The sequence below is a fragment of the Erythranthe guttata genome, chromosome 3 (genome assembly GCF_056151865.1).
Source record: "Erythranthe guttata isolate IM_541 chromosome 3, IM_541, whole genome shotgun sequence".
Lineage (NCBI taxonomy): Eukaryota > Viridiplantae > Streptophyta > Magnoliopsida > Lamiales > Phrymaceae > Erythranthe > Erythranthe guttata.
Genome location: NC_142535.1, coordinates 2,836,633 through 2,850,330, shown reverse-complemented (window position 1 = coordinate 2,850,330; position 13,698 = coordinate 2,836,633). Strand labels below are relative to the sequence as shown.

Genomic DNA, 13,698 nt, shown 5'->3' with positions numbered 1-13,698 from the left:
ATGTAATCCATTTAAAGATGATACTTAGATTACCTAAGAACCCTTATAATATCATTGAATGATTATTTATTTTGGAATTACATATTTACTAGTTTGCAATTCATTATGCTGCCAAACTATCCAAAAATATTTGTAATTGAACCATTCTTCATCATTATTTTTGGCAAGGTAAACCCTTGGTCTTTAGATAACTAGATCAATTTTCTAGTAGTGTCTCAACATGAGACTTTCAATAAGACTATCTTTGTCTTAGTGATTTTAATCTATAAGATTACATCCTCTAGACCCTCGTCTTTTGACATCAAAAATTTTATTTTTACTTTTCCAATATTTTCTCAACGTTCAAAATAGTATCATGATCACTATCTCATGATTATAATGTCGTCTATAGACATATACTTCCATGTGCTTTTAATATAAACACACTGGCCACACTCGTTATTACTAACACAATTTTATCAAATATTACTTTAGAATATTTCCATAGCTATTTAATTTAGCTTGATATTACAATGTTATAAATAATCAAGATTTTTCCATAGCTATTTAATTTAGCTTTATTGGACCACCCTTAATCATTCATTTGAATAGTCCATCGAAACCGTAATGGTTTACTACTTGGAAGAAGACAAACTAACTTCCACGTACATTCTTCCAATGTAGACAATATTTCAATAATTGTCCTTTGTTCATTTTATAACTCATAAATTATAAAATCAAATCAAAATCAAACATATTGATTTTCTTTGTCATCTTGTTGTATCTTGGTTGTTCATCACTTTGATGATTTACCAATCACACATATTTTAACTTGGTTATTCATCACTTTGATGATTTACCACTTAGACATTTATTAGTTCTCTTATTTAGAACTTATTTATTTTCTTATTTTACAAGAAAAATATAATGTAATTTGCATCAAGAATGACAATCTTATGCACAATCATTATTTGCATATTCAATGAATATGCTTAAGTATTTTATCCACTTAACTATACTAGGCATTGTATATTAACTTAGGTACTTTTTTTTACCTTTGCCTAAACACCCCCACATTTCTAAATATTTATGTGGTTAGCTCGGGATAAAGACCCCCACATTTCTAAATATTAATGTGGTTAGCTCGAGATATCTAATTTCCCCCCACAAATTCTAGAGTATATATTCTAGAATTTATCAATATAATATCCATAAACTTTTTCCAAAAGTTTTGGTTCTCATTTTTCATTCATTTGTCAAAGTTGGCACTTTCCAACTTTCATTCACATAACATTTAAATGCTTTGAAATCCTTATTTTTATTTTATTAATAAGGATACAATGTAACAAAATACATTTCTTCTTTAGTTAGAAAAATATTTTGGATCACCAATAAGATTTAATTACAAAGTATTGTTTTTCTTTCTCTCAAGAAAGCACAACAAGAAAAATCTTCTCAAGATACTTAAATCTTGTCAACAATTAAGATAATAAGATTTCTTCTTTTTCCTCAAAAGAGAAACTCGTCAAGATACTTAAATCTTGTCAATAAACAAGAGAATATTAATCTCTTCAAATGGTGGTTGATCTCCACTATTCAACATTAAAGTTAGAATATATAAATTCTAATCTTAATCATTCATAATTTAGGATTGCATGTCCTAAACATGCTGTTCAAAATTCAGTCAAATCCAACGATTTAATTCTACAAAACGAGCTCTTAAGTAAACTGCTCGAATTTTATTTCAACAAAACATCCATTGTTGTTAACAACTATTTCGGATCTTTGAAAAATCAAAATCCGATCTCATCCATTCACATTGTAGATCATTATTTTGCAAATGTGATATCAAATCAAATCAAACCAACGATTCGATCTTCTTTTATGTTCTTGAGACAAGAACTACTCATGTGTTATCATGAATTGAGCTTCTCTTTCTTTCAATTTTATTTCAAATCATGCTTTTAATTAAACCGTAGTATGATTCATATGTACATCAATATTATAATAAACATAATATGTGAGCACGTCTTTCATACTAGTTGATCATAGAAAGAAACAATATATCAAGCATATTATATCAACATATACATAGTATACACACTAGTATATAATAGCATCAAATTTGAAAATAATATTTCATGGCATAAATAAATTCATGTCCAACATAATGAATTGATAAAAATTCTATAGCACGTAATCAATGCATGTCCATGCAATAACACAATTCTAAGGAATTAGTATGGCTTACGCAAATAATAATATTTATAATAATATTCCTCTTAGTAAGTAACTCATACTTAATATACGAGACAAGTCTAATCGATCATGACAATAATAAAAACGTTAATAAGATCACGTACTCACATATTCGAAAATCAATCAACCGGACAGTTCCACATCAAATTGGGAGAAAGTTAATCCCATATCAAACTATAAGCAATTTATGCAAATAAATATTGCATTTTCATGAGAAATGTCATTAGTATAGCACTTATCATGCGGTTTATGATAAAATAATTCAAATAATTAGCACATACGCTATCACTTTATTTTATTTAGGATAAAAATATTTCTATTATTAATGTACATACACAAACATCATGAATATTCATTAAGCATATATATTGTACATGGTTTACCATGCACTATCATCCAATAATCCACCATTATATCATATAGCATTATCAATATATTTCACAAATAGATATCTTATACTTAAAAAACGTACCCGATAAATTATATGTTCGTCAATTCAAGATTTTGTGGGTAGCACCAAATCGTGTCAATATTATGGCAGTGCTGAATGATTTATTCATATCTCTTCCGTCCCAAGTCCGATTTTGTTGATTCAATATGATCCGAACAGCCAACAAAATTATCTACAACTTTTATGTTTTACGTTTTCTGAGATTCGGATTGGATCATGATCAAAATAAGCCACGAAGTCGGAATAGGTGTGCTGTAAATTTGCACCTACAATGGAACCAGAAAAAAAAATATTAAATAATATTCATGAATCAAAAATAATATAAAACCTCATTATTGATCTTCGATTCAGTCTTATTTCATCAAAATTTCGTGCATTGGACATTGGTGATGCGTTAATATGCGACGAGTTGCATTGGTCACGAACGGTTGTAATTTCTTATGAAAAGGTGCATTGGCAGTTCTGCCACCCTTTCGTGTTTTCATCATAACTTCCTCGTACGATCTCCGATTGTGACGATTTAACATGTTCTGGAAAGCTAACTTGATTATCTACAACTTTTGTGAAATGTTAATTTGCCATATTCGGACTTTAACACCTTCGAAAATGGGAAAGAATGTGGACTTCATGTTCTGTCCGAAAATGAACTTTCTCCAATTGTATTTTGTAACTTCTTGATTTTTGGCAGACTATCTTCTTCTCCATCTCGTTTACCAACGTGTGCAGAAAACACAATTTACTAAATCACAAAGATTTCGTCTTAAGATTGTTGTTCCCGATACATAAAACGGGTAGTGAATTTAGTAAATTGGTTGAACAAATTAATTAGTGAAAATACGAAAAGATTATCTGCAATGAACGTAAATTTGCCGAGGCGAGTTGACTCTGTCCTTAAGACGAAATTTCCCCGCAACGGTGCTAACGGATTAAATGGAAATCGTCTCCCAAGATACAACGGCAAAACTTGGAATAGGAGCACTCCAAATCCCAAGTACGACGAACTGTACTTTGTGTAGAACTTTTCGAGAGAATCTGTGAAGGGTAGGCTTAATATGTAGTAGGCTTGTTTTGGATTGAAGTGAGGAATTGTGGGAAAGTTATGGTCTATTTATAAGGTTTGAAAAGTAGTGTCCTTTGGAGCAAAAAGGTACCTTTTGTTTTGAATGGTTGCACCATTTCGAGTTGAGCCAATTGGGAGTGGTTGCACCATTTCGAGTTGAGCCGAATGGTTTGCATTGGTTCGGCCGCACCAATTCAGACCAATCAGACCAATCGAGATGGGCTTCGAGTAATAAGGGCCCAATGGGTTGAAAACCCATGACCTAATGTTTTTGGCCCGTCCCAATATTTTGATATATATACAGCTCAGTACTTCTCTACTTTTCCAATGTGGGATAACTCAAATCCCACTTTCCTTATATTTTGGACTAGTATTTTTTTCATTCACCACAAAATTGGTTCTAATCCAAAATTCATTTATATACTCAATTAGACCGTACAATAACATTGATAAAAAAATTGTTCATGACTCAATTTTTAACCAATTTTCCCAACAAATCTATATAACATAGTTTACTATTTACTAAGAACTTAAAATAAAAACTTGGATTATGTGAATGTATCTGTTTGTGCCGGAAAAATACAATTTATGTCCCTCAAGTTTGCACCGATTTCACATTTGCTCCTCAATGTTCACAAAAAAACACATTTGGTCCCTTATGTTTAAAAAAATCAACACTTTTAGTCATTTATGTCAATTTCCCGTTAAAACTAACGGAATCAAGCTTGTGCCCATCACTGCCTTAAGTAACCGACTAACGGTAAATTGACGGAAATGACCAAAAGTGTTAAACTATTGAAACATGAGGGACCAAATATGTTTTTTCGTAAACATGAGAACCAAATGTGAAATCGGTGCAAACTTGAGGGATGAAAACTGTATTTCCCCCCTGTTTGTGTCATTGAAAAATCACTTAAAATTAACCTTTGAGGTTTAGATACCATATAGACCATATTTGAGGATAGACTTGCATAATTTAAGTGTGAAGAACTGTCTTGTAATTTAGATTTTGATGGACCTTCAGCACCTTCAGCAGAACATTTAAAATGTCCGAATTATCTGAATTAATTCGAACAAATTAACAGACACCAATGACCAAAAAATAAAAAAGGTAACAATAATGATAATCAAACCAATAACGTCAAAGTACTTAACAATAATTATGGCCAAACTAATAACATCAAAGTATTCTAGACTCTGGAGAAAGATGTAAGGGTTTAAATCAGCAGCCACGAAAATGTGTTCGTTTTCAATTTAAGACGGAATAATCCATGATGATAACAGAGAAGTTTACAAATAATAGCAGGTGGACTAAATGGCTATTCGTCGATCATCCAAGTAAACATAAACTAAGCTCACCAATTCTCATATTTTGAACACTGCCAGAGACCGAAAAATGATCGAACATAACATCTAATTCCTCAAACAATTCAGTCTTTTCAGTTTCTTATAGTTTTTATTTTGCGATGATTGTTATTATTATTTTAACATGGTCTTATTCTCACGTTATGAAAGAAAATATATTATTATTGTTACTACTTTTTAATGTGGTCTAAATAACATCATTATTAACATTAATATATTTAATGAAGTTACTTAGTTAATCTTGGAATGTGATCGATTTGTAATAGTTATTTTGCAGGGGTAATTTTGTAAGAACAAAAAGGGAAGAAACCTTCAACTTATATATTTTCATATTTGAGGAAAAAAAAAAAAGGCTCAATGTTCCTAAAAAAATGAGGGAGGCTCGTGGTCCTTTGTTGGAGGGGAGGAATTGTGAGGGCAAACTAAAGTCCCACATCGAATGAGTATAAGAAGAGTCATGAGTTTCTAACTATAAACGATGGTTGGGATCCGCATTACTATAAGACTTTTTTGGGAAACCCAAGAGCGAAACTACATGGACTTGGCCTTGGCCCATGTTGACAATATCATACTAATGTGAAAGGCGTACCCATCTAGATCTTAACAGTATAAGAGAATCATGAATACGTAAGGACTACAAAATTATTTATATATTTCGATATTAAACAAAGCTTTAGTGTTGAATTGAATAATTAATGTCTGCAAACATTTAGACATCTAAATATATACTCCCTCTGTCCCATATTATATGTCTTTTTAGAGAGTTTTTTTTGTCCCAAATTATTTGTCATTTTACATTTTCAATGAAGCATTAATTGCATTATTTTCAATTTTACCCTTAATTACTCCTAATTAATTAGTTGAGAATCAATTAATGTCGAGGATATTTTAGTAATTTGATCTGTTTTTTACTATAATCTATGCACATTTATTGATTTTCTTAATATGTGCAAAACAACCCAAAACGACACTTAAATTGGGACGGAGGGAGTATAACATAATTTTGGTGAAAATATACAAAACACAATGGCAAATATGCTAAATAAAGTATTAACTCTTTTTTTGGGGGCGGCTGCCCTTTGCCAAAGCATAGATACACTCCTGCATGTACATCATATATGAAAAATAAGACATACTACAAAATGAATTTCTCATTTTACAATGGATAAAAGTTCGTCTGCTCAAGTCAATGAATCAAAACCTGCAAATTTGTCAAGGATCAACGATTTGAGTTATACAAAAGGTAAAAGTCCGTTTTTTTTGTCTATGAATTTAATGCATCTTTTATGTCACAAACTATACACCTTTACCCTCACATTCTTGCATAGGCCGAAATGTTTTTTAATTAAATCAATATATATTAGCAATCTACTTAATTTCTCTAATGTATATTACTTTTCTGACCTACAACTCTTACTTATTTAGAGTGATATTTTTGTCCACACATAAAATGGAAGAAATCACCTATCATTCACACTTTTATAGATAGTATAGATAGATATAGATATAGATATAGATATAGATAAAAAAATTAAAGTCTTTAGATGATAACACTTTGAAAGAAAGTTGTATTAATCTTGAAAATTCTTTACAACATAACTCATTATCTGATATTGATGGTTCGGATTTATATTATGAATTAAAAGTGTTAAAAAAAGTCATACCTTTCGAAATAGATAAACCAATTGATGTACTTAATCATATCAAAGTTATTGATTCTTATCCTAATACGTGTATATGCTATAGAATAATATTTACAATACATGTAACCGTTGCTTCGACCGAAAGGAGTTTTGCAAAGTTAAAATTAATAAAAACATATTTACGTTCAACTATGTCACAAGAACGATTAAGCGAATTGGCTATTTTATCTATAGAAAAAGATTTATTAGAAGAACTAAAATATGGAGATCTAATTAATACATTTGCCTCTATTAAAGCAAGAAAAATAAATTTTACATAAGAAAAAAAAATAAAAAAAAATCAGGGCCTCATTATTGGGTTTCGCCTAGGGCCCCCAATATCCTAGGGCCGGCCCTGGGTCGGCTCAAACACACTTACCATCGAGTCCAGTTACTATATGCTCAAGCTCATATACCATCGGACTTCATTTCTATATGCTCATTGCTCAAGCTCACATACTATCGGGTTTTATTACTATATGCTCACAAGCTCACATAATATCGGGCTTCGTTACTATATAATAGCTCTACAAAATCGAAAGCGGACATGCAAAAAAGTGAAGTAATTGCACAACATAGTTATGCGAGAAGAGTAAAGTGTTTAATATAAAAAACCCCATGGCAACCCACCTTCATATTTGTATGTATATCTTGTCTTAATTAAAGATCACATAATTTAATTCCTCTATGTTTTTGGAATCTTCACATTTTTGCTTGTTTTATCTTTTCAATGTTTCATACCATGTCTGATTATCGTGATCTAAAAAAATTATTATAATAGTAATAACAATAATGAATTAATATGAAACCACCGGTTCGTCCATACCAACCCTGGTGATTATTTACATTGAGTGAATTTGAATTGTAGATTTGATTAAATAACTATTCACTAAACACACATACACATACATAAGTGTGTGTTTAATTATACGTAAAACTACGGTTCAGATCTACCAAGTATAAATAACCAGCCCCAATCCTAAAATACATAGATATGGTGATTAATTATGTGTAGATCTACGATTCAACTACACAAAGTATAAATAACAAGCCCCAATCCTAAAATACATATATACCCTCGTAAGAAAACTTAACTACTACAAGTAGCCTTAAAAGGGAAACCCACCATCCAATAATATTTTTCACAAATAGAAATTCTTAAAAAAAAAAAATGGATCTCATAGCTGCAATAATAATATTCTCTCTCATGCTTGCCAATACCATCACTGCTCAACAGCCACTCCCACCATTCTCTTGTGACTCCTCCACCAATCCATCAACAACAAAGTCGTATCCATTCTGCAACGTGGATTTGCCGATCGGAAAACGGGCCCACGATCTAATCGCGCGCCTCACCCTAGACGAGAAAATCTCGCAGCTGGTGAACAAGGCGTCGGCCATTCCAAGGCTAGGAATACCCTACTACCAGTGGTGGTCGGAGGCTTTGCATGGAGTAGCGGTCGCGTTCGGTGTCGAAAACGGGGTCTCGTTTAAAGGGAATATCCGAGCGGCGACTAGCTTTCCGCAAGTTATACTCACTGCAGCTACATTTGATGCGAATCTTTGGTACCGAGTAGCCAAGGTTAGTTAGTTAGTTAGTGTACATTGATTGTTTGATAAATATTTCGAATCTAGCTAGCTGGTGATGAAATATATGTCTGTTAATAGATCTTGTCTGTATTATCTGTGGTTGAGATATAGATAATGCATTTTATTTAACTGTGGGACCTGTATTATTTTCATAAAGTTTGGGTTAATTTCACTTTGCAGCCTCGTAATATACCATTTTGCCAGTTTGCACCCTCGAAAATAACTTATGGCACTTTGCACCCAAAAAACATGTTTAATTATTCAAAGTGCACCCTAGTCTATTTTCTGGACATAATTTTCTAGCGTGTACTTATTTTATGATCGTTAACATGGTCTTTTTTGTCTATTCAATTGATTTTTTTTCTTCAAGGAGCATATTACTAATGGATTTTCGAGCAAAAATGACTATGTTGACTATCTGAAATTAGGTTAACGACGGAAGTTCTGACCGGAAAATAAACTAGCATGCAATTTGAACGATTAAACATGTTTCAAAAGTGCAAAGTGACATAAATTATTTTTGGGTGCTAAAATGGCAAAATGGTATATTTCGAGGGTGTAAAGTGAAATTAGGCTAGAAAATTTTTTGGTTTTTCATGATTATGAATATATATATTTTATTTTGTTTCCTGGTCCAGAGAAAGGCAGATAAGATTCCATGTTCACACAATGACAAAAGTGATTTGATTAATACAGTAGATACTCAGATATATTAATAATTTCCTTTAGATAATAGTTTCTCTGGAAATCGATTCGATGAAAATGTATTAAATTATTACTTAGATAATTTAATATTTTGTTAAATTGATAGGATTTTGTTAGTTCTTAAGCCTCGTTTGCTTGTTACTATTAGGTTAGACTGACTGAGTATTAGAAGTTAGTAAGATGTTTAGTTGGTAGGATTCAAAATTACTCAAGCCCGGTTCTAAAGTTGAAATCCGTAATTAAGTAATACTACGTCATGAAATTAGTTACAGTCATGTCTCCAGCGATTAATTTTGTCAGGGGCTACTAAAACGAAAACTTACAATTTTATCCTAAAAAAATAGCTTAATTTTGTTAAATAAAAAACTTTATAGTATCTAATAAAGTAATCTAACAAATTTAATACAACATGTAATCCAAAGAACCAAACACATTATCAACTAATTAATTAGTTAACCAGTACGAAATTAATTCAATCTAATTTAATCGAGTCTAATCCGATATAAGTAAGCAAACAAGACTTTACTATATTAATTTATAGAGCTTAAATGTATATTTATATGCATATATTTTCAAAATCCTCAGGTACTAACTGCAATTTTAGTCTGGAGTTGTCAAAAGTAACCATAATTTGCCATAACAGTATGACCCTTTCTTTATTTCTAACGCACACGAGTACGCATTTTGAAGGTGATCGGAACGGAGGCTCGAGCAATATACAATGAAGGAGAGGCAATAGGCATGACATTTTGGTCACCAAATATCAACATTTTCCGAGATCCGAGGTGGGGAAGGGGACAAGAGACACCTGGCGAAGACCCTTTTCTTACAAGTAAATATGCCGTCTCGTTTGTTCGCGGAATCCAAGGCGACAGTTTCGAAGGGGGTGACCTCAAAGACGGACGTCTTCAAGTCTCTGCATGCTGCAAACATCTCACCGCTTACGATTTGGATCACTGGAAAGGAGTCGATCGCTTTACGTTTGATGCTCATGTACGCAACATTTAATCAAAACCTTCTTGATTAATATATATATATATATAGTATGTCTACATTGTAGAATTAATTGTAAAAGAAAAATTTGGTGTTTTTTCTTTTGTTATTTTTTTTTGGTTACAGGTTACAAAGCAGGATATGGCAGATACATATCAGCCGCCTTTCAAAAGCTGTGTAGAACAAGGGCGAGCGAGCGGGATTATGTGTGCTTATAATCTTGTAAACGGTGTTCCTAATTGTGCCGATTATGATCTATTAACGAAAACCGCTCGTGGCGAATGGGGATTCCAAGGGTATAATTATTTTTTTAGTAACTTGAAAATATTATCATTTTTGTTCGTTTAAATTTTCATGTTGTCTAATGTCGTTTTAAATAAACAGATATATCACTTCGGATTGTGACGCAGTCTCGCTTCTATATGAGAAGCAAAAATATTCGAAATCGCATGAAGACGCCGTGGCAGATGTGCTTAAAGCCGGTAACATATCAAGATTTTTTTTCTATAAAATTAGCTTTCTAAAATTTATTTAATAATAATAATATAATATTGATCGAAACACACAGGCATGGATGTTAATTGCGGCGACTATTTGGCGAATCACACAAAATCAGCAGTCGAAAAGGGGAAAGTGTCGGAATCTGATATAGACAGAGCCCTTTACAACCTCTTCTCTGTTAGAATGAGATTAGGACTTTTCAGCGGCAATCCTAGACAACTTCCGTACGGCGATCTTAGCCGTAAAGACATATGTACCCCCGGGCATCAAGATTTGGCACTCGAAGTTGCTCGTGATGGCATTGTCCTTTTAAAGAACTCTGCAAACCTACTTCCACTATCTAAGTCCCAAACGAAATCTCTTGCGGTAATAGGCCCTAATGCCAACGTCTCGAAAACACTCGTAGGAAACTACGCGGGGCCACCTTGCAAAACCATTACTCCGCTACAAGGACTAACGGATTATATCGAAAAAATAAAATTCCATGAGGGTTGTGAAAACATCAATTGCACGATAAATGCCAAAAGCAAAGCTGTGAAACTTGCGAAATCGGCAGATCATGTCGTTTTAGTAATGGGACTCAATCAAGAGGAAGAGAGTGAAGATCGTGACAGAGAAGAATTGGTACTCCCGGGCGAGCAACAAAGTTTTATCATGAGCGTTTCGGAGGCTGCTAAAAAGCCCGTTGTGTTAGTATTGCTCTGTGGAGGTCCCGTTGATATTTCATTCGCGAAAAATAACCCCAAGATCGGAAGTATTCTTTGGGCCGGATATCCCGGTGAAGCAGGGGGGAAAGCAATTGCAGAGATCATATTTGGTGACCACAATCCAGGTATAATACCCTCTATAATATATATTTTCCACGTGTCGAACTTATATATTAGTATAGAATAATTTAATTAATGTGTGTATTCAGGAGGAAGGCTTCCATTAACTTGGTATCCGAAAGATTTCATCAAAATACCAATGACTGATATGAGAATGAGGCCCGATCCTTCGTCAGGATATCCGGGACGAACTTACAGATTTTACCAAGGCGAGAAAGTTTATGAATTTGGCTATGGTCTTAGCTACTCGAACTATTCTTACAAGTTTGTTTCCGTCGGTCAAAGTAAGCTCGACTTCAAGAACTATATTTTAGTTTCGGACATTAGCTCGAAGTCATGTGAAAATGCAAAGTTTTCAGCTATTGTTAGTGTTGAGAATGAAGGGAGTATGGCCGGTAAGCACTCGGTTCTGATATTCGTAAGGCACGATGAAACTGGTAATAGGAGTCATCCCGTGAAACAGTTGGTCGGATTTCAGACAGTGAGGTTGAATTCAAAGGAGAAAGCTAATGTCGAATTTGAAATAAATCCATGTCAGCATTTCACAAGAGCTAGTGAAGATGGAACAATGGTGATTGAATCTGGAGTTCAATATTTGGTTGTAGGAGATCAAGAGTATCCTATCAGCACTAACATTTAACCAAAAAATGTCACTTTTTGTTTTTTTTTATGCTTTAATGAATAATGATTGGAAAAAAAAAAAAAAAAACATCTTTGCACATTTCAAAGCTATTATTATTGCACTTATTTTATTTATAAATTTGCCAATCCTGTGGATTTTTATTTAAAACTCCAACGGACATGCAAAAATTTGTTGCAGAATTTAACAAACAAGAAAAACATTCGGAAACAGAATTTATTGAATCAAAATAAATATTGTGGCATAAAATCTCTAATTTAATCCTCTCATTTTCTTTCAAGAATAATATAAATTTGACTTTGAATATTTAGAGTCAATATTTAGAGTCAGGTCATTGACTTGATACTTTTCGAATTTGATTTTGCATTTCAGTAACCGTTATTCAAAGGTCTTATGACTTAAAATGATTTCTCTTTAAATCAGTAATTACATATTTCAGTGTATCACTAGTGGAATTCTATAAGAATAGGCGGCGTTGCTCCTGAACTCCAGTGAACCTCCAGTTCACATTTGGAATCCTCAGACCTCGACCGAATAATCTTAGTTTTATCTTATCAGTAAATAATCTAAAAGTTGTAATTCTAATTTCAACATAGAACAAAATAAATAGAAGGAATAGGAGAGGAAAAAAGATTGTAAAATATTAACAAACATTAAAGTAGAATATGATGGTTGGTATTTAAAGGTGTTGTTTGAGATACCCCTCATTTTACATATTCCAACATTTTAATGTCGTTTGGCATTAATTCAATGGAGCCAAACATCTCTTCGCCAACTTCAAAAAGTGATCAATGAACTTCACAAAAAAAATAAACCTAGGGGAGAGCTAGAGCGGGCCGCCAACTTCAAAAAGTGATCAATGAACTTCACAAAAAAAATAAACCTAGGGGAGAGCTAGAGCGGGCGTACGAGGATAACGATCTATATTGGCGTCAGAGGAGCCGGGTCCAATGGATAAAGGAAGGGGACAGGATTACAAGGTTTTTTCATTAGAGAGCCACCATTCGCCATCGTACAAATAGAGTGGAATGGATTAAAAATGCGGAGGGAATCTGGACTTAGGATAACGAGGGTATTGAGCGTATTATATCAAAATACTTCGAGCATATTTTTAAGTCTACATACCCAAGGAAGAGATGAGATAGATGAGGTGTTGGAGTGCATTGAGGCTCGTCTTGTTGGTGGAGCTAGTCAACTTCTATCCTAACCTTTCACTTCCGACGAGGTAACAAAAGCTATCTCTCAAATGGCTCCTCCCAAATCTCCGGGCCCGGATGGCTTGCCCGTCGTATTCGTTACTAAATTTTGGCATGTGTTAGGGACTGGATGTTCTTTCTTGTGTGCTTAAATTTCTCAACCATAAAAGTTTTCTGCCGGACCTAAATTCCACCTATATAGTTTTAATCCCCAAAATTAGAAAGCCCAAAAAATTTTTCGACCATAGACCGCTCAGCCTTCATAATGTCATTTATAAATTTGGGTCTAAAGTCACTAGTAGAAAAATAGCTTTTTACTACGACCATTAACCGCGCCTAAAGGTATAAAATTCGTAGTAAAAAGGTTTTTGCTACGCATTTGCTACAAATTTGCCCCGTAGCATAGGCGTGACAAAAACTTTGCTACAGTAAATCGCCGTACCAAATATT

General features: G+C 33.2%; 1 protein-coding gene across 2 annotated transcripts in view; it reads left to right on the top strand.

The window, feature by feature from the left end:
• LOC105962523 (putative beta-D-xylosidase 7) overlaps positions 1-12,172 on the top strand; it is an 84,837-nt gene extending 72,665 nt beyond the window's left edge. Inside the window, exons 2-7 of one of the 2 annotated variants that reach the window (XM_088815410.1) lie at positions 7,981-8,378; positions 9,782-10,084; positions 10,211-10,380; positions 10,469-10,566; positions 10,653-11,417; positions 11,502-12,172. In XM_088815410.1, the coding sequence (XP_088671536.1) occupies positions 8,004-8,378; positions 9,782-10,084; positions 10,211-10,380; positions 10,469-10,566; positions 10,653-11,417; positions 11,502-12,052 (2,262 nt within the window). In that variant the 5' untranslated portion in view covers positions 7,981-8,003 and the 3' untranslated portion in view covers positions 12,053-12,172. Of the gene's footprint in view, positions 1-7,735; positions 8,379-9,781; positions 10,085-10,210; positions 10,381-10,468; positions 10,567-10,652; positions 11,418-11,501 lie in introns of those variants that run through there. The other variant, XM_012986837.2, reaches the window with a different exon arrangement.
• The last annotated feature ends 1,526 nt before the right edge of the window (positions 12,173-13,698 follow it).